We start from the raw sequence: 22,460 nt of genomic DNA, 5'->3' as shown, positions 1-22,460 counted from the left end.
TTGCCAGGACAATAGGCACTTCCACCACACTAATGGCCAGCTGTGTTGCATTACCATTTATTACCATTTGTTACCAATCCCCTGCAGATAAGGTATATAAGCCTCACTCCTCAGGGCTAGTTCAGACTACATGGAGCTAATGGCGGCTGTGGCTATTTTATTTTGATTAAACATTGATACTATACAACAGACAGGTATGATTTCATCATGCTAATACTTACTCCCTCTCTTGGTTCCTCAATACAGTATCTTCTAAACTTGGACAAGGGAGGATCTATCTATCTATCTATCTATCTATCTATCTATCTATCTATCTATCTATCTATCTATCTATCTATCTATCTATCTATCTATCTATCTATCTATCTATCTATCTATCTATCTATCTATCTATCTATCTATCTATCTATCTATCTATCTATCTATCTATCTATCTATCTATCTATCTATCTATCTATCTATCTATCTATCTATCTATCTATCTATCTATCTGTCTATCTATCTATCTGTCTGTCTATCTATCTATGTGTCTGTCTGTCTGTCTGTCTGTCTGTCTGTCTGTCTATCTATCTATCTATCTATCTATCTACAGTAAAACCTTAGTTTGATTGTAACTTGGTTTGAGAGCATTTTGCAAGACAAGCACATTTTTTAAATAAATTTTGACTTGATATACAAGCAATGTCTTTATATACAAGTAGTGTCATGTCACAACTGAGTATAAAAGAGAAGAGAGGCACCTCTAAGTGTAGCAATATGGTTACATTTAATGAAGGTACAACATTTAGCAACTCACATGGTTGATGAATAAAACGGGCACGTATAATTATGCAGGCTTCTGGGGTAAAGCTGTCCACATACACCGTCCTCCACATTGCTATCAACATCATCTCTTCCTCAAGTGTTTTAAGCTTCGCTTTCAGATCGCTCTACTGCAGGTTAGCCTTCCCAATCACGATTGCAGACTGATGGCGGTGAGAGACAGTGGTTCAGAAGATAGTCTTTCTCAGTGGTCCTCAACCCTGGCCTAAAGGGCCGACTAACAGGCCAGGTTTGCAAGATAACTGAAATACATCCCAGGTGATATCATTTGCTGCTCAGTGATTGCAGTATACTAGTCTGCATCTCCCCAAGGTAAAACTTAGAACCTGGCCTGTTAGTGGGCCCTGTAGGCCAGGGTTGAGGACCACTGGTCTATATAGACAGCTTTACCCCAGATGCTTGCATACTTAGATGTGCAATTTTTAATCATCAACCATGTGAGTTGCTATATGTTGAACCTTCATTAAATGTAACCATATTGCTACACTTAGAGGCGCCACTCTTCTCTTTTATACTCTTAAGCTCCTGCTGGATTTTGCTTCTAGTCCCCTTGTGGATGCGCCATTTGTGACTGGACATTTTATGGTTACACAACCTATCACATTTCTATAATCTTTGTATATAGACTATAAACTGAAGGACTTATGAATAAATGGTAGTGGAACGAATCAGTTTCCATTATTTCCTATGGGGAAATTAGCTTTGATATGAATGCTTTGGATTAAAAGCATGTTTCAGGAACGAATTATGCTCGCAATCCAAGGTTTTACTGTATATATATATATATATATACATACATACACACACTTTATATATATATATATATATATATATATATATGTAAAATTTTCACCTCTTTGCTAATGCTTGTTTTTCACTCTGCAAATCTGCTCCCTAGGGGCAACATAGTGCTATACACTTCCTTACCTTTATGGTCTGTTTAGCTGACGGATACGTTTACCTTTTTTATACCTATATATTACCTATTTTTTTTTATAGACAATACACCTGGCCGTTAGTCACACAGGCAGTTTTTCCATTGTCGGATCCTTGTGACTGTAGCTTTGCTCTTTCTGGGTCACGCTGGCTCACGCCTACATTGGGACCCTAACCATGCATATCCATTCGGCAATATCTATCCTGTATCCAGCTTTGATGTACAATGTAGTTGTTGAATTTTATAAGTACAATACAGCCTGTATAATGATTTGTACTAATGTGATAACAATATATCTCCATGACATATTTACTGTATAATAAGAATTAATTTATTATTATTTTGTTACTAATAGCATAGTTTGTGTTCTAGAATATACCATTACCCACTGGTTCACCTCTGAAGAAGGACTTCACAGTAATAGTCCGAAACACATTAGGTGTTTATACATAACGTATGGTGGCCAGCCCGTTGAAGACTGTAGGCTGCCGCACAGCTTTCATACCTTTCTACTTATGCAATGGGTACTCGTTCATATTTATATATGTATCTTCCTTCTAAATGGATGTAATATTCATTTATATTTCTACTTCTATTGTAACAATTGTACAATATAAATACTTTTTTTTTTACTATATTGGTCAATCTTTAAAGTCCATGAGGGGTGTTGGTGCAGTTTTCTGCTCACAATTGTGTTCTCTAATTATTTGTAGACTAAACAGACCTCTCTTCCCCACACCAATACCTCCTATTTAATAGTTTCTCAGGAAAGAGAGCACTGCAGAATGATACCTTAAAGGCTAGCTATATGTGAGCATATCCTTCACTGAGAATCTTATTTACATTCCATCACTGTTTTTCTAGGATTTGCTACATTTTATATTCAGCAGGGCTGAGGTTCAGACGAGTCCCACGTATATTTCACATTTCAGTCCCAGTCCCTGGGACACAGTTAACTTTACCCACACTTCAACTCAGGCCTGTCCAGTGACCTTATTGGAGAACCCCACCACAACCCCACCTGTAATTATGTGGGGATCATCCAACCACTTACATCTCCAGATCACTGTCATGAATGCCTTATTGAGTTACTGTGTGTGCAGTAACTCAAATATGGTTGAAGGTCATAAGTACCATTACATGGTGGTCAAAAGAATCATTAACAGTTTCACACACCTAACCCCCAAATACAGTTTAATAACAAAACAAATTGTGTATAACAGTAGATATTGAGACATGGAACAACAATACTCCAAACATTAGATATACGGATAAAAATGCTCCTTATCACAAATATGTCTCACAATTGAAAAAAAAAGCAGATTCCAGCATACAGATCTATTGATGATCAAAATAGTTTAAAACCATGATTATTTAAACATCCATCTCATCATTCCATACAACATACTGTAGATGGGTGTTTGCACATGGAGCAATTCATCCAATACATTTCCTGAACAAGGTCTGCTTTTTCAAGCATGCATGTGTAGCTGGAAAATTAAATCTTATCAAAATACTTTTTTCCAAATAGCATGAACATAGAACCCACAAACATTCCTGGACACTTTAAGAATAAGCTAATCCCATGTTATGGAGTACAACCTCATAGTTTAAAATCATATCCAAGTCTCTGGCTACAAGGTAAAACTTGAGTGCCTCCCCCCAAATTAGAGGGACCAAAAGCTGATCCAGTGCTGTCAATTTCAGAATAATCAAATTACATTGTCCATGTGCTTATTTACATTTGGGAGTTAACAATTGCCCTTTTTTTTTTTTTACACTTTTTTTGGAACTGTAAAAAAAACTCTAAATGTTCCAGGCTAGGGTCTCTAAAAATGAGATAGCCATCTAACATCTCGTCGATACCCGGTGTGAAAGTGTGCCCTAGACTGTGCCATGCTGTACCCTATACTAATACTCTACTAGTGTGTGGTAGCAATGGAAACAATCCCTGATGCAGAGACCAGGTTGGCCAGGACAGGAGGGACAAAAAAAAGCAGGTGCCTATTTCTGTGTTTTCTACAGACACGTCATCTTCTTTGGGGTGCTCTTTGGGTAGGGGTACCAGGGAGGACATCCAGAAAATGCCTCTCATGCAGCCGGCTCACTGCATCTGGATTGTGAATTTGGGCCACAGCACCTTCTGGAAACAGAAGGGCTGTGATAATCTCTTTCTGGAATTTTAGGAAGGATCAACTTCTTCCTGACGCTTTGTATAGCACATAAGCTTTTCATGTTTAGCCTGTTGCCCTGTCACAGAGCTTACACACCGTGACCCCATATCTGGCACGCTTGCTGGGGAGAAACTGTTTGAAAGCAAAGCAGCCAGAAAATTTAATCAGGATCTCATCATCACAGACAGCTTGTTGGGGCATATACAAGATTGCAAACTTTTGGTTGAAGTGATTTACGAGGGGCTGAATTTTGTGGAGCCGGTCATATCCCGGGTCGCCCTGAGGATGACAGAATTCATTGTTACTAAAGTGCATGAACTGCAAGATTTGCTCGTATCTCGTCCTGGCTATGGCAGCAGAGAACACGGGCATATGATGAATTGGTTCAGTGGACCAATATGACCGCAACTCACACTTTTTAGTAATGCCCATGAGGGGGGATAGGCCCAGAAAGGTATTAAATTCAGAAACAGTGATAAGTTTCAATGCAAATTCTCTGGCAAGGGTCAAATTTGGATTTGTGGTGATGAAATGATCGGCATATGAATTGCTTTGGTCCACAATAGATCTGTACAGATCTTCCATGAAAAACAGCTTATAAAAACCAAGGGGAGTAAAATTGGCTGTTTCCAACTTAATTCCCGGATTGACCAGTGAATGGGGGAATTATGGGTGCTGCAGAAGTGGTGGACTCCAAATCAGGATTTGCAAGTGCATCAGTAAGGACACTATGTGCTCTATGGGCCTGTCTTTAAATTATTGGTGACTGTGAGACACTACTTGTGATAGCCACCACACCAGCTTGAACTGCACTTATGGGACTCACCACGTCACCAAGTGTTACTGCAGTGCTGGTTTGACTATGACCAGGATGTACTAGGCTGCAGGTGCTTGGCAGTTCACCAGAAGGTTGAGCGGCACTAGTACCAACACTCTGCTGCATACGAGAACCCTGCAATTGTTGCACCTCAGCAACAGAAGAACGGGTCGGGCATGCCTTACCTTAGCAGGGACCACTACTCTATCATCAGAGCTATATGTCAGAGTGCTGCTGCTCTCTACACATTCAAATACCGAGCCCGATTCTAACATTGAGGCTTCCCCATTGCGCTCATCTGTCAGCATCAGGAAGGCCTCTTCACTAGTGTACCTCTGTTTGGACATTTTCACCAATACATTTATAGGTACCTAGTGTGACTCATAGTTAAAAAAACACCTGGTTGTCAAGGACTGTTTGAACCGCTACCAAAAAATGTAACTGCTAGTGCTAGCAGAGATCAGGCCTGACTCTGCTAATGCTGCGGTTTAGTGTGCTGTGTATTGGAAGTGACAGTAATCTGCTCATACTGCACTTCTTGGGGGATGGGAGGAGGGGCTGATCCTGTTAACACTGCATTATGGGAACACTATACTAAACTATTGGTGACGCTAGTATAGTTCTGATCAGATCAAAGATATTGATCCGTTCAGACACCATACTAGTAAAGGATGTGATTAGAGTGTGTGTGTCACTGGCAATCAAAGGGTTAAAATGTAATACTAAATATGCGGCGGGCAATCTGACCCTGTCCTGTATTGATGCTAACTAACATTAACACTAACTGATGTCACCTGTGACACTAATACAGTGTTCAGTAAAAATATCTGTACACTATAATAGTGACACTGTGACAGGGCAATGAAGGGGTTAACTTGGGGTGATCAGGGGGTTAAATCTTTATTAGGGGATGTATGGCTGGTACCCTAAACCTGTCTGGGACTGTCGCTAACTACCACTAACTGTCTCTCACACTAACTGAAGTCACAAGTGACACTAATACAGTGATCAGTAAATTATCTGTATACTGTATAAAGTGAAACTGTGACAAGGAGTGAAAGGATTAACTGGGGGGTAATCAGGGGGTTAAATGTGTGCCTATGTGTACTGGTTTCAGTTTAGTGCTTGTGCACTCACTGTCTGATTCTCTCTTCTCTCACGCTGGAACCGAAAATGGCTCCAGGAGAGAAGATTGCATAATTTCCTGTGCCTGTGTTTACATTACACAGGCACAGGATGCTCTGCAATTGGTCAGAACTGATCACCAGGTCCAGGCCAAAAATCATTGGCCTGGACCTGATGACTGATGGGTTCTGACCCGAATCAGCACATTGCAGGGATACCGGGAGTGCGCACACCCCCTAGCCCTGCACGCAACAGATGTACACTTACGTGGGTTCGCACAGCCTAGCCACCTTGCTGGAGTAAATCTGTGGCGGGTGGTCGGCAACTGGTTAAAAAACAGCAGGTAAAAGCACAGAAAAATCTGAAAAAAAAGACTAAACGCTTACTTTTTTTCCCTACCATAGATGATTTTGTCACTTTGATGTGCCTTTTACTTGCTAGACCATTTGAATGTTCTGAGTTGAATTCATTCCATAGCACAACCCCCTCCTCCTTACACATCATAGTTCTTTTCTATTTTGGGAGTGCTACTCTCTATTCAATAATTGTTGACATTTTCAGGTGAGGGGAATACTGGCTTGCCTCAAACTCAATGATCTCAAATCAGATTTTCTGAAAAATAGTTAAATGTTTTCTTACCAAGTCATTTGTTGCTAAGTACATTAACAGTGCATTCGATGAAAATGTTTTAAACTTGAACACAATTGTAGAAGAATTGGGGTTCCATCTAACGGGGCGGCTAACCATTGCATACCCATCTCCATCAAATTGAACTGTCCCTTCACTGTCTGCAACCTGTGGACTATAAAGATGGAAAATATTAGTTACCAAGCTCTCTCTCTCTCTCTTTTGTGACTCAGTTGCATTAGAAGCAATACAGAAAATTACTATTTATGTTGTTGCTATAAGTTACCATATTAACAAGAAACAATATTCAGTTGTGTGGATGTGTGCTGTTACGAAATATGCAGAGTTGCAAACTAATATCGCATCACAAAATGTAGCAAAAACAATATAAACTGCAAGGAAATCCCTTTAGATCACAATAAAATCATGAGTTACAGAACACTTTAAATGACCATAACCATTTCCTGTTATCATATCAAAGTTTTTTAGAGAAAATGGCATGAACAAAAGATTGAACATATGAACAAACAACATCCTTATGGTTCAATAAGATTACTGTGTAAAGTAACTAGAAAATACATTAACGCTTGATACAGTATGAAGCTATACAATCAATCATTAGATAGCTTAATATTTTCAATGCCATATGATTCATTTTGAAAAAACATAAAATTGCTATAGTTGTAGCCAAAACATTTTATAAATTAAAGTTAATCATACACCGAACAGGTTGAATGAAAATAAAATTTAAATTTGACTTCACTTCGCGTTCTGTCCTGGTAATGGAAAGTAAGGGGAAACCATCCCAATGATGGCCCAGACATCAAGCTGGGCAGGAGTCATACCCTTAGGTCATACCCTTATCCATAGTCACACACAGCCTGGCTCAGCCATGCCCCCATTCTCTCCTCACAGGATTTGACAGGCAGCAGCAGGCCACTGCTCTCATAGTCTATGAGACCAAAAAGTAAGAGAAATGGTGCTGCAGACGGGCACAGTGCTGGATTGAAAGAGGTAAGTGTTTAGGGAGGGGGGAACAGGCATTGGAAGTTTTTTTTACCTTAACCGGTTCCGGACCGTCCACCGCATATATACTGCGGCAGGCTGGCCCTCTTGCATGAACGGACGAAGGGCTACGTTGTTGCGTGCCGACAGCTAGGGGGTGAGCGCACACTGCCCGCGGCATGCTCCCGCCCCGCACTCAGCAGCGGGGACTCCAATGCATGGGGCAGGTGGCTCTGATTGCCGTCTGACACCTGCAATCTCTCCCCACTGAGAGAAAAGAACCGTCAGCAGTTGTAAACACAGTTGACCGTTCTTCTCTCTGGAACGATCACAGAGCTCCTGTGATCCTTCAATATAGGATCACATGTCTCTATGGTCATTCCATAAGTCGCGCCCCATACAGTTAGAATCACTCCCCTAGGCTCACATTTCACCCATTGATCACCCACAGTGTTAACCCCTTCCCTGCCAGTGTCATTATTACAGTAACAGTGCATATTGTTAGCACTGATTACTGTAGTAATGTCACTGGTCCCCCCAAAAGTGTCAAAAATGGCAGTTAGGGGTCTGATCTGTCCGCTGAAATGTCGCAGTCCCGCAAAAAAAATGCAGATCTCCGCCATTACTAGTAAAAACCAAAAAAACAATAAAAATTACATAAATCTTTCCCATAGTTAGAAGATGTGATAACGTTTACGCAAACCAATTGCAATTTTTTTTTTACCAAAAATATGTAGCAGAAAACAAATTGGCCTAAAATGTTAAAAAAAATTTGATTTTTACATTTTTTTTTTTTTGGGAATGTTATATAGCAGAATGTGAAAAATATTGTTTTTTTTTCAGTATTGTCGTTTTTTTTTGATTATAGCACAAAAATAAAAGTTGCAGAGGTGATCAAATACCACCAAAAGAAGGCTGTATTTGTGGGAAAAAAAGGACATCAATTTTATTTGGGTACAGCGTCACATGACCGTGCAATTGTCCGTTAAAATAATGCAGTGCCGAATTGCAAAATATGTCCGCCGCTCACTCGCGATCATCGGTTACACCGGGAGAAAGGCAGGCGGCTAATGTAAACAAAGCCGCCTGTCTTTCTCCCCTGTGTAATAGCAGAGATCGTACGGTCCTGCTATGTAGGACCGTAAATCTCTGCTGTTACATGAAAAGCCACATCCAATCACAGCTAGAAGCACGCCCCTAGGGACACACTTAACCCCTTCTTCTCCAATAAAGTTAACCCCTTCCCTGCCAGTGTCATTTTTACAGTAACAGTGCATATGTATAGCACTGATTACTGTAGTAATGTCACTGGTACCCCCAAAAGTGTCAAAAATGCCAGTCAAGGGTCCGATCTGTCCGCCACAATGTCGCAGTCCCGCAAAATAAATCGCATTACTCGTTAAAAAAAAACAATAAAAATGACAAAAATCTTTCCCTTAGTTAGTAAACGCAATAACTTTTGCGCAAACCAATCAAAACACGCTTTTTGCAATTTTTTTTTACCAAACATATGTAGCAGAAAACAAATTGGCCTAAAATGTTAAAAAAATTAGATTTTTACATTTTTTGGGGGGGGGAATTTCATATAAAAAAAATTTGAAAAATATTGTTATTTTTGCAAAATTGTCGCTCTTTTTTTGTTTATAGCGCATGATCAAAAAATCGCACAGGTGATCAAATACCACCAAAAAAAAGCTCTGTTTGTGGGAAAAAAGGCATCAATTTCATTTGGGTACAGCGTCGCATGACCGCGCAATTGTCCATTGAAGTCATGCAGTGCCGAATCGCAAAATAGGCCCTGGTCAGGAAGGGGGTAAAATCTTCCGGGGCTTAAGTGGTTAATCTGCAGTAATTTTCTATGAAATGTAATGCAATATGGCTACCTGGAGCCATTCTGTACACAGATGGTGTACAGAACACCCCCTGTAAATGTAATATCCTGCTTGCATGATTGGCTTACTGGATTTTCCCAGAGTTCTGCACTAAGCCACAAGTCAGATTTTTGGCATTCCTGCAACAAAAATGTAATTTTTGATGAGTGATTCCAAAGGAAAATCATGCCTAAGGGGATGTAGACCCTGACAATTTCTTCACTAGAGCCCTGTAGGTGCAGCAGCTGATTGATAATTATAAAACCACTACCATAAAGATTCACATGGACACAGACAAGCAAACAGCTATTTCTTCAGAATAACACAAGGTAGGGATCTACAACAAGTTTTGTTAAAATCCCTGCAATGTACAAAGATACAATGCAATATACAATGCAATGTAAAAAATGCTTTTTTCTCAACAAAATTGGAGTTACTCTTTAATGTAGAAAACACATTAAGCTGAGAACCTTTTGAGTTTATATCCCCTTTTTCCTTAAACAGTTGCTGTCTTATTAATGAACAAAGTGGACAAAGAGCAATGCACATTTGCTAATAGCGAGTATAAATAATATTTTATAAACACACCTACTTAAATAATCAAAAAGCTTTTTTTTTTTAATACTTTTCCTGGATTAGTACACACCACAGATTTTTGTACAATATTTTTAAATCTGCTCAAAAAAAGTGGGAAACAATTTAGATAAAATGGCAAAGAACAAAACATAGGTGTTGTAAAAACAAAATATTTTTTACCTAATTGAGCATCCTTTGCAGTCACCTTCTCGGTCCCTATAATTCCACAATCCTATTGGTTTATTATCAAGGAATGTTTCACCCATACAACCAGAGAATGTTGTTGTTTTTACTGCATCTGCCTTCTGAAATGATCAGACAGGTTACAATTATTAACACTTAGCTGAGATAACATGCAGCGACTATTACTTACTAATTGTAGTACATGCAAAGAAAACATACAGCCTTATTCAATAAAATATTGCAAACACTTAAAGTGGTGTAAATAAATTGCTATTACAGAATTTCAACACCAAGTTTTCCAGCTTTTTTTTTTTTTTTAAATTGTATTTTATTAAAGTTTTTGCAAAATTACAAGGAAAATAGCATATATATACATAAAGAAACACTGCAGTTGAAAAACAAAACAATATGAAGAACTCAATGGGTATGGTGAACCACAGAGTAATAGAAAATAAAACATAGGTCACTTTCAGAAACAAAAAGGCATTTAGATCATATGAATATAACATTGAGAAGAACAGGAAAACTAAATGCACAAAAAGAAACATAAAATTAAAAAAAATAATTTAAGATTTGTCGTTTATATATTTAACCACTTCCCGCCCGCCCTTTAGGTGATTGATGGCGGGAATGTGGTCGCATTATCCTGACCGGACGTCATATGATGGCGGCAGGATAATGCCCTCTGCGCGCCCCCGCAGAGCGGCGAACGGTGATGCGGCGTGTCACACTGACATACCGCATCTCCGATCTCGGTAAAGAGTCTACTGACGTAGGCTCTTTACCATGTGACCAGCCATGTCCAATCACGGCTGGTCACATAGTACACAGGAAGAGCCGTTGATCGGCTTTCCTCAGTACGTGCCTGACAGGCACGAGTAAAGAAGTGCCGATCTGCGGCTCTTCTGACGGGGGGGGGGTCAGCACTGGTAATCAGATTATTGATTACCAGTGCAGACCCTCAGGGGGGGTGCCACTAGAACCACCAGGGATGCCCACCCATGACCACAGGGATGCCCACTACGGGCACCAGGGATGGCAATCGGGGCTCAGGGAGCACCCCAGTGCCCTCCCCATCAGTAGTGCCCACCAGTGCCCTCCCCATCAGTGCTGTCCACCAGTGCCCATCATTGCCATCTATCAGTGCCGCCCACCAGTGCCCATTATTGCCCACCAGTGCCGCCTATCTGTGCCCATTAGTGCCCATTAGTGCTGCCCATCAGTGCAAATCAGTGCCCACAAGTGCCGTCTATCAGTGCCCATCAGTGCCCACCAGTGTCGCCTATTAGTGCCCATAAGTGCCCATCAGTGCGGCCTATCAGTGCCCATCATTGCCGCCTATCAGTGCCCATAAATGCCACATATCAGTGCCCAGCAGTTCCGCCTGTCAGTGCCTACCAATGGTGCATATCAGTGCTACCTATCAGTGCCACATATCAGTGCCCACCAGTGCCGCCTATCAGTGCCGCATATCAGTGCCTCCTCATCAGTGCCTGTCAAGGCAGTCTTATCAGTGCTCATCAGTGCAGGAAAAAACTTATTTATTTACAAAATTGTATAGCATAAACAAAAAAACGTTTTTTTTTTTTTTTTCAAAATTTTCGGTCTTTTTTTTATTTGTTTAGCAAAAAAGAAAAAAACTTGCGATGATAAAATACCACCAAAAGAAAGCTCTATTGTACACAAAATACTCACAATAGAGTAGGTGAGAAACAGCAGTGTATAACATGTAAACTGGTACATCCAAGCGGTAGGTCCGTCCAGGGGCCTCAATCAGTCTAATATATAGTGGCCTGAGGAAGGAGCGCATGCTCCTAAAAAAAAGTCGCCTACGCCATCGCGTCCTTGCGTTACAACCGGGAAAGTGTCGCCGGAAGTCTACCTCTGTGTCCCCAGTGTTCAGGAAGTGCCGACATTTATCGGCTACAGCAGACAACTGCAGCGGACCATTTTAGACTGATTGAGGCGCCCGGACGGACCTACCGCTTGGACGGACCAGTTTACATGTTATACACTGCTGTTTCTCACCTACTCTATTGTGAGTATTTTGTGTACATTGATTTACCGCATTAAACTTGTCTTACTGCACTTAGAGTGGCGCCTGTCTTTTCTTCACAGTAACCTGTTTCCCATACTGTGATGATAATAAAAAGGGGGCTCTGCCCATAAACACAGTCTGCATGGAAGCGAAGACACAGACTAGTTGCAGCATGTAATCTCTAGCCACATCACAGAGCTGATGCAATTGCAGCTACCAGAGAGAGCCACCTCTGCCTCTAAGAACCTCCAACATGTAGGAGAATTGCTGGGACCTGCAGTCTACCCTGAAGAACACCAGCTCTGGAGATCTGCCACTGTGGACTCTGCTAGGTTTGGACTCCTGCCTGTGCAGGTACTCTGGGGTAGCCTCAAGCCTGAGTTAGAGATTAGTTTAGGGAAGAGACTGTGCACTCTGTTTTGGAACTCTTATGCTGGGAATTTTCAGTAAAGCTTTTAAAAATGTGTTCTAGCCTGGTCTGAAGTTACTGAAAAGAGTGCATGGTGATAATGATGTATCGAAGAACGGGGCCTGTAATGCGCACACACACGGGGTAAAGTGGTGACATGCCAGCCAGACAGCAGAAGAGCGGTACCGGCTGGGTTGATGGGTCTCATGCATATTGAAGAAAGCGGTCTGTATGTACCCCAGCAATCGGGACTGGACCCACATGGCAGAGACCCTAGGGACCTAGCCGTATGGTACGGAAGAGAAAAGAGTTGATTATGCACGCACATGGGGTCTTTGCTGGTGCCCAGCGGGACAGTCACGTGGAAATAAGTGGCAGAGTCAAGCTGGACTGTTGGAATGGGACACTGTTCTGTGATGTCTCCTTCTAAATGTTACATTCTGAGCAGGTGTATGTATTGTGGGACTGAGCGACACCTGTATGACAGCTCCATGTTATGATATAGAGACACCTGGATGTACATCTCACTTCTAAGTCAGGGTACTGCCCCAATTTTGATGACACATGAACGTTGCCTTGCCTGGTCCCGGGCATTAGTCAGCATGTACACCAGAGCATCTGGAAGCAGGAGAAGAGTAAAACAGAGCAAAAAGGCACTGTGTGCACCGGGCAAGTCGGCCCCATCCATAAACACTGTAAGCTTATGGCAGCTAAAGAGGGTATGTAGTGGGCATACCAAACCAAGATCTTTACAGCTGCTCTATATATAGTATATACAAAATGCATTCTTGATACACTGATCTATGGACTTGTGCTGACATACGGTAGCATATTTATCATAGTGATGGACAGAGGTTCAAGGATAGCCAGATAGACAAAATGTGTTCAGCTTTTTCACTGGCCTACTGGCTGAGCAAAAACATTGAGCCATGTATGGTCAGCTTCGGAGCACCTTTAGGGTAAAAAGATCAACCAGGTAAACACTCTGATAAGCACTAGTTACAAAAGAAATTAAGCACACAATCACAAAAAAAGTTCTGACAAGGTGCAACTCTTTCTCTAAAAACACTGGCTCCCTATGGTACTAAAAATCATACGCACTTGGAAGAATTAAAGCTGTATTAAACCCAGTTGCAAACATTTATTATATTTCAGCTGACCAATTTTTAGATGTGATGGCTGCATTAGTTTACATTTTTAGTCTTTCTTTCCTTTATTTTAACCTTTTAACCTGGGGATTTGGCCAGTTTAAAAAAAAAAAGAAAAAAGAAAAGAAACAAGCTCTTTTTGCATATGTAACAGTTAGAAGGATGAGGCAAACTAATTACAACTGACAGGGGTGATTATAATGATCAGCTTTTATGTATTTATGTAAAGCCTTTATCCTAAAAGAAAAAAATGTTGCTGCAACTGTTTGATTCAAGTGTGAGCTGGAGTTTGACTTCAATCTGTTAGTGTATTTAAATCGGATGGTACATCTAACACTCCCCTACCCCTTGGATTAAAAAATACTACTTTCCAATGGTACCCCTGTGCTCTTTCATTCAGAGTGGGGGCACAGGTGAAAACAGAGGGAAAAAGCCTAAAAAAGAAAACTGATGTTGCCCCCCCACATCAAATGATTGGCAAGCTGCAATATACTACATTATTGATGTTGTGTTTATTGCCACTTTAACTATAAAAGCCTGATTTTAATTTGATTTTTCTTTCACTGTCAACTTGTTTCTTCAGAAAGAGGTAAGAAACAAACATTTCTACAGATGCCATAGTCTTGGTATGGTGTTGCCCATTTTACTTGCTTGACACTATGAAGATCAGCTCATCTGTCAGTGACTTGCAGTATTCAGACATGTTTAATTATCTATTATTGGTTATTGCACTTGCTATGAATTTTTTTCATGCACGGGCAATATGATGGGGCATGAACATTGTGTTCCTTTCTATTTCAGGAAAGGAAAGGATGTAAAAAAATATATAAAAAATAACCCAGAAGTACCCTTTACTTTCCACACTGTGCCCTCAGATTGACAATATGTCAGGAATGTGAAAAGCCAAATGTCAGTATATTCTCAGAATGTTCTTAGATGTAGCTAATTAGCCTGCCATCTGCCTCTACTATTCAAGAGTTCCTAATGTACTTTGAAAACAAAGCATTCTCTTATTTTTAATCAAGCTTTCCCAGAGAAATAAACCAGTTTTTCATTTATTTTATAGTGAAAGGCATATTGTTTTGGTTTTCTTTTCTTTACTTTTTACCGTCGTTTGAGCAAAATGTAGTACTGACACTACATTCAGTGCACTCTTTTTATAATCATGCATATTCCTATATCAAAAACACAGTTAAATTAAACAAGCATCGAGTATAACCAAATCATGTTCAAATAGACTATATTAGAGGCCTGTCATTTAGCTTATTGGGTAAATAGAATCAATATTAATAACCATATTAGTTTTATCAGGCAGGTTGACAAGGTATTCCCTTGTTGTGATTAAAATATTACAAATACCTTGGAACCTCAAACATATAAATAACTTATCAAGTATAGAATAAAAAAGAGAGAAACTTCCAGGGGATAAAAAAAAAACAGGTTAAGAAAATAGAAGGCAAAAATAAAAATTGGGGAGATGTGAATCTCAGAAGGGAAAAAAATTGAGGAGAAGATGTGAATCTCTGGTGGCAAACCCACTGGTATATAAGAACCGCTGGCTTGAAGGCTTTAGTTGCATTTAGACCCTATCTTGTTAAATTTGGATAGAGTACAATGTAGGTGTCCAGTAAACTGTTACATTGTAGAGATAAAATGTAATCTGCAATACAAAGCATTTTTGTTCACTAGAGTGGTGAATTTGGAGTGGCAATAAATAAAATATTTTCTTGTCGTAAATAATAGCTTGGGAACTAATAAGCAATAATTTTAAGATTAATCAAATATTGGTCCATTTAGCAGGGATTGGAAGAATTTTGATCCATATATTGCAGCTCCTCCTCGACAGGAGTCAATCTAACAATCAACTTCTGTCGAAGAATATTGGAAAACCTTTATTTATGGAGAAGTAACACTGTCAGTATACAATTTCACAGTGGGGAGGATTCCTCCATCCACCTTGCTTGTTCGGATGGGAAAATCTGTTAATTTTTTTCCACCAGCTCACTGTAATGTTCTGGTACCCTTATTCCACTTTCCAATTCAGTGTATGCGTCCCACCATTCTCTTCTGGTAGGTGCGCATACACCTTTAAGACCGATGCTGTCATCACTGAGCGCCGCAGAGCGGCTATTTCAACCGCCGGCGTTCTCACTCACATGTTCGTTCAACCTGCCTTGAAGCTCATATGCTTACAAGCGTACCTCGCTGTCGGAACCTCGCTGCTGATCCCTGTATCCCACTACCGGATCACTCGCTCATACCGAACCTCTCTACTACTGCTTGCTATTAGTGATAAGTACCCCGCAGGGGAATCCTCCATAACCTTCCTACTAAGCTTACACTATCTAGCTCTGCATATTAAGGACTGTAACTATCATCTGCACTGTTGTTTAGATTGCTAGCTCTTGAGCCTACTAACATCTATCCTTGCACTGGGTTAGTCTCTCCTGTATGTCATCTGCTGTCCTACCACCTACTACCATACATGATTGCTAACCTATCTGCATCCCACCTGTTACCATCTATACTCTCATGAACATTTCTCTCAAGTGCTGTTCACCTATTGTCACTGTTCATACCTGTCTCTTCAGCTCATCACCACTATACTGCTATATACATCTATCACTCCAGGAACATCTTATTGAGTGTGTATATTTGTATGCTGAATCAGACAGACCACAGTGATGAGTCTTGGGAGTTGGAATTGGTATTTCAACGTATCTCTACATGACTGCTGAGTGGAGTTTTTCTGCAGCTGCAAATCCATCTTGTTTCAGAAAACGCAGGAGCGTTACACTCACTGGCTGATCCCAAAAAAAAAAAAACAAGTCATCATTGGCCAGCTTTAGGGCCTTTTCACACCTGAGCATTTTTCAGCTCCTAAAATGCTCATCTCTGAAGTTTCAAAACGCCCAACAAGCAAAATCCCATTTATTTCAATGGACCCTGTTCACTTTTGTCGTCTGAAGCGAAACGCCTGAAGCTCAAAAAAGTACATGAGCTTCTTTTTTGGCAGATTACAAGCATTTTTGTTAGATATCAAAGCCTGCCTCCAAACACCTGCAAAAAACCCTGAAAACATGCCTGAAAAGCACCCAGAAAACAACTGAAAATGCCCAAAATAATGCCTGAAAACAATACGCTCGGGTGTTAATGGGGTCTTAGTCTATTCATTTGTTCTGCCATCACAAGGATATTTAAGCAAAACTAAAGCCACCCATTTCTTTTAGTTTTAGGCAGAGTAGAGAGGGTTTTGAACCCCTGTCATGTTTTTATTGCTGTCTGTGCCCTATTAGGGAGATTTAGAGCCGGTTTACACTACTCTGACTTGGGACACGACTTGTGTGCCCTCAAGTCGCCCCAAGTCTCTTGTCATCACAAGTTCAATGTAAATGAATGAGAGCTGTCTTAATATGCACTACTGAAGTCGCTCCAACTTTAGAAAAGGTTCCTGTACTACTTCAAGGCGACCTCTATTCGACTTGTGCACATAGACTTCAATGGGAGTTGCCTCTAAGTCGGATCCTTATCTTATTTTAAGCGACTTGTTATCAGACTTTCCAGGAAGAAGAAAAAGATTAGCCAGGCATTCCCCACAGACAAAGTCGCTTGTCATTTAAGTCTCTTCAAAGTAGTGCACAAGTCTCTTCCAAGTCTCTTACAACTTGCTTACAAGTCTCTAAACAAGTCTCTTCAAAGTCACGCTAAAAAGTCGCTCCTTCATGGGGCGACTTTCTGGTCGCGGTAGTGTGAACCGGCTCTAACTCTGTCTATTTACCGTTTACCATTATCAATGTAAGTAAAAAAAAAATACCAGATTTTGGGTTGTCCCAAGAACAATAATAAAGGGGTAACCTTCCAATGGGAACGCTAATTTTGGTGACCTGGAGGTCCCTAACTGATTCCCCAAATTGCAGGGATTTCTTCTCATTTTCTATTTTGACTATGGATGGGAAGTGAAGGTAAATCTCCACAATGGGACTCATTTTGAATGCAATTTTATCTGTGCTGTTTTTTTTTTTTTAATTGTAGGCGATGTTAAATAGAAGCTTCCATGGAGAAGTTTCTCTGAGTTTTGGGTCTAAAACAAGCAGCATTAGCACACCATCAACTAAATTAATTTAATCTCAAATTTTCTTTACTTACCAGGGTTTAAAAGAATCTCTCAGGAAAAGCAACCATTCCTTCTTTTGTTTATGAAGGTGTAAAGTCTTGGCTCTCAAATAATGTTTTGTTTGTTTACTAATCTTTTTGTTTAAATGTTATTGTAAGGAGAGGGTGGTGTTTTGTAGTCCTACTATACTTCCTTTCTTAGAGTATTAATAGTAATAATAATAATAATAATAATAATAATACTAAAACAGCTTCTTTAAAGACACAATACAGTGAGTTAGCATTTTCACCCTAGGGCAGAAAATGTGTTATTTGCAGGATAACCAAGTAAAAATATAATAAAAAATCCCTGAAAAAAAATGAATGCAGCTCTTTAAATCTAAGACCGGTAGGCTACAATATATTACATTTTTGTTTTTAAGTTTAGAACCAAATAAAGAAGACATGCATCTCCTGTTCAGCACAGTATATATATAAGGACTTGTATCTGTATTGCTGATGGTCAGAGGATATGTCTGACTTCTATTATGTGTACTTACTGGGTATAGGCTTCATAACAGAGAATAAAAAATATTGCAGCTCCCTCATCCCAAGTAACTAGCCAAGCTTAGGCAGGCACAATTGCTTTCTTAAAAGCAGTGCCCCAAAAGGAGTTACAGAGATGAAAGGGAGTTATATTACATTCCCAGACCACATCTGACATGAAGGTGTTTGGTACCCACAAACACCAAACTGTTCTAAAAACAGAGGCTATTTAAGCCCCCCTCTTAAATAAGTATTTGTATTAATACGGTGGCTACATGGGCACTATTTCTCCAATTTACAAAAATGATGGGGCATTGCTGTATTCCTTCCACTGATTACAATGTTCAGACAATATTTCTCCAAGTGACACCAACAATGGAGCACTATTCCTTCCACTGAAACCAACAATTGAGTACTATTTATCCCAGTGATATCAACAGTGAAGTACTGTTCCTTCCACTGACACCAACAATGGGGTGTCCTTCCAATGACTAAAGTTGGTAGGTCTCCACCAACCCTGGAACATTCTTTACTCCCACTTACCATGGGACCAGGAGAATAGTCTACTCACATTGATCCCAGAGCATTTTCTGCTCCCACTGGCTACAGTCTGGCCTTCTAAAGTCGGAAGGACAGAGAACTGGGCCCTATGTTTAGAATGTTTCCTCCTTGAAATATTATAGAAGAAAAGAGAAGGTAGGGAAAAGCGTAGCAAGATTATGATGAAAAAAAGTGTTTCATTTGTAATAAACATGACATATTTAAATAACCCCACACTGCATTCAAAAATACTTGTCTCATTGCTATGTTGCTCTATAAACATGTAAGGCCACCATGTCATGATTGTTTAATTTTATTACCTTTATTTTTTCAGTCAAACCACCAACAAAAAGATAAGCATTTGCATCGACATCTAGAATGGTATAACCAGGCTGTGCGGTGGAACTGTATAAACTGGGCATCATATTGGCTTTAGGTCCTTCAAGTGCTAAAACTGAAACGGTTCCATTAATTCCTGCCCTGCAATACAGAATACATTTTGCCAAAGTGTAAGAGAACTGTAAAAAAAATTCAAGAAGAAGGATTTAGATAAAATACAAGTTTTCCTTTAAAGATATTTTTTACCAGCTGTAATTATATGAGTCAGTCAAATGCTTAGAGGAAACTGAAATTCAACCCAGATAAAGTATTTCTTTACCGTTACTATCATTTTACAAGTCAATCAAACCTTCTGTAGTAACTCAGATACAACACAGATCTAGACACTTCATCACGCTCTGCTACTATGAGGTATATCTTGGCATAGACTTGATTATTACCAGGTACTTGCTTGAATGGAAAGCTATAGTGTATTTGTTCCATTATTTTAGGTTTCAGACAGTATTAGTTCACATGGTTTGTAGTTGCAGCATTACATTAAAAACAGTACTGGCTGGCCATTAGAACCAATTTTTTTTTCTTGTTTGGTCTGTTTCTTTGTAAAACCTTTGGTACAGAATTCTATTGAAGCGTAATTTCCATTGTCCCCTCTTGCTCTCCTTGACTGCAATTTACAATCCTTGAGATCCTGCAAAACAGGGATCTGCTACAGTCTTTAGAGAAAGGCAATGGGTCTAATTTACTAGTGCATAAAGTGAGGATGAAAAAGCCAATCACATATGGGAGGAATTTATAAAACAGAAAGATTTTCTGCACATGATTAAATGTTTAATTAATGAATTAATGATACTTATGTTGTTTTATTAGCAAATTAAACACATGATCTATGAATTAAGTAACAATTCACACTGGGATTGAGCATATTTAGTTAGGTATGTGGATCAGCGAGGCCCACTAAAATAATCTTTTTTTCTTTTTAATTGGTCACCAATTAATTAGGGCAGCAGCTATCGAATAATAGTAAGACTCTTTATCTGTGGCACTATTACCCTAAAAAATAAATGTTTAATGTGTTTACACAATTAAGTCACTCTGCCCATTAAGTTAATACTTTTCTGTCCTTTATTCCATGACAGTAGAGGGGAATAATAAGGTAAATCCTGGAAGTAAACTTTCTATAAATTAGATATACTGTAGTAATAAATAAAAAAATAAAATGTATAATAATATACAGAATGTGTATTTAGTTGTAAATTATGCCTTTATTAGTATCATAGATTGTACCTATATCTTACAAAGTCCACTTAGTTTAGGAACAGAAAAAATGTACTACATTTGTGTTTTTATAATACTCATAAATTTCTGCAATTTATTTTAGGATATCTAAGGCATATGGAAATGATGAAAAGGCCACATAAACATTTGTCGCTAAGAGGCTTGATGCAAATGTACTGCAAGTGTAATAACATACCATTAAATAGATGGTGGAGACAAAAAAAAATAACTGCACTTGTGGTTTGAGTGATGATCAAATGCATAAGAAATAAACCTATTAGACATCTTAATATGAAACTCAGCTTTCTGTAAATTTATCCTAACAGCAATGCCTTCCCTGTGTACGAGGATGATTATAGTAGTAATCAATTTTTCCCGATGACTGTGATGACTCAAATGAAAGATAAAGGGAAGAGATATATTTACAGAACTGAAATTTCCAAGCTTGACATAATATTCTTTCAGAGTAGGATATAAATATGAAGGAATAACAACATCATTACACAGATACTCCTACAGTAAATTATACCAGTATGATATAGGTCTAGCAATACTAATAAGGAGAAATGGTACTTTATTTCCATATCTGTTATTTCTGTGAGCTGTCTTACTCTAAACCTAATTAGCTATGGCCGTTATAATACAAAGATTGACTTAGTTAAAAAAAAGATCATAACATTCTTTTTAATACACAATTTGCATTCACCAAAATGTGCATATTAGTTATATACATTAAATAGGTCATGTAGAATGATGGTGTACAAAATGCAATATCATGTACACTAATCAAGAATAAATATAAAATCTTAACTGGTTCTAGGAACTCATCACCTTACCAACAATGTATCCCATGGCAACCGGGAGCAGACCAGTGTTAAGGGGATCTAAGGCCAAGTCTCGAGGTACTAGTGAAGGTGAAGTGAAGGAGTTAATGAGCATGCATGAGATCCACACTCTGCTCGGCGGGACCTCATTCTGATACTGGGAGTGAGGTAACAGAGGCAAATTGGACTGGTGGAGTGGGTGCAGAAGTATACCCCCATGTGCATAGATGCTGTGGATCTAGTTGCCAACAAAGGGGAGGTATAGGGTGCCACGCTACAAGCTATATGAAGGCTATATGTGATGATATGGGCACCTCTAGCTGCGAGTTTCCCAGTCATGCTTGATGCTTGAAATACAGTATGTGCCATAATTCACTCTGGCTCCATGTTGCTATATAGGTGTTGGTCTCACAACACATTTCATTAAAGGACAACCCCACGGAGTTCAAATGCCATTCAGCCATGTGTAGTGGCCCATCAGCCCCTTTTTTATGTAGGTTAGTCTCACCTGTATATTCTATTATTGAACGTTGAATGACATCCACATGCTGGTCCCAGAACACATCCTATCAAAGGAGCTTTCTAGGAATTCTTAATACCATTCAGTTTCATATAATTATCTAATCTTACACATCACTATAGAAGAAAAGCTTTAATTTTGTGACTAAGTTCACATAGATTGTGCCCCCTACTGGGGTACACATACCTGTGAACATTTTGAATTGCACAATTGCGTTCCCCTTTTTTGGGGAGGAGGGGATGATCACAAAATTTCCCTGCAGCTGCCATGGTCTGATTTTTAATAATTAGTCAATTATGATTTTCTTATTTCGATAATGACTTTTTGTATGTTCTTGGTTATAGGTGTTCAATAAAGTTATTTTCCCTAATTGTTACATGTGTCAGGCTATTTTGCTTGGTCTCTTACATATACAGTATATATCCATTTAGGGATACATTACACTTTGGCATATTAAGATTAAGCTCAGTCTGGTTTTTAGTTTTTCTTTTTTTTCTTTCTTCCAAGACGCTGTATGACCCCACCCACACACGTTTTACACAGATCACCCCCTACTGCCTCTCATATTGTGACTTGCCCAAATGTTACAATG

At 39.4% G+C, this 22,460-nt stretch overlaps 1 protein-coding gene across 4 annotated transcripts in view; it reads right to left on the bottom strand.

Annotated features, from left to right (window-relative positions):
* LAMA2 (laminin subunit alpha 2) overlaps nucleotides 1-22,460 on the bottom strand; it is a 1,405,743-nt gene that overhangs the window by 112,963 nt on the left and 1,270,320 nt on the right. For all 4 annotated transcript variants that reach the window (XM_082249565.1, XM_082249566.1, XM_082249567.1 and 1 more), the window contains 3 exons: nucleotides 19,231-19,390; nucleotides 10,135-10,259; nucleotides 6,515-6,677 (listed from right to left, as the gene is read on the bottom strand). In XM_082249565.1, the coding sequence (XP_082105691.1) occupies nucleotides 6,515-6,677; nucleotides 10,135-10,259; nucleotides 19,231-19,390 (448 nt within the window). The remainder of the gene's footprint in view (nucleotides 1-6,514; nucleotides 6,678-10,134; nucleotides 10,260-19,230; nucleotides 19,391-22,460) is intronic.

The sequence above is a fragment of the Pelophylax lessonae genome, assembly GCF_965119305.1.
Source record: "Pelophylax lessonae genome assembly, chromosome: 3".
Classification (NCBI taxonomy): Eukaryota; Metazoa; Chordata; class Amphibia; order Anura; family Ranidae; genus Pelophylax; species Pelophylax lessonae.
This window is presented reverse-complemented; position numbering and strand designations above follow the sequence as displayed.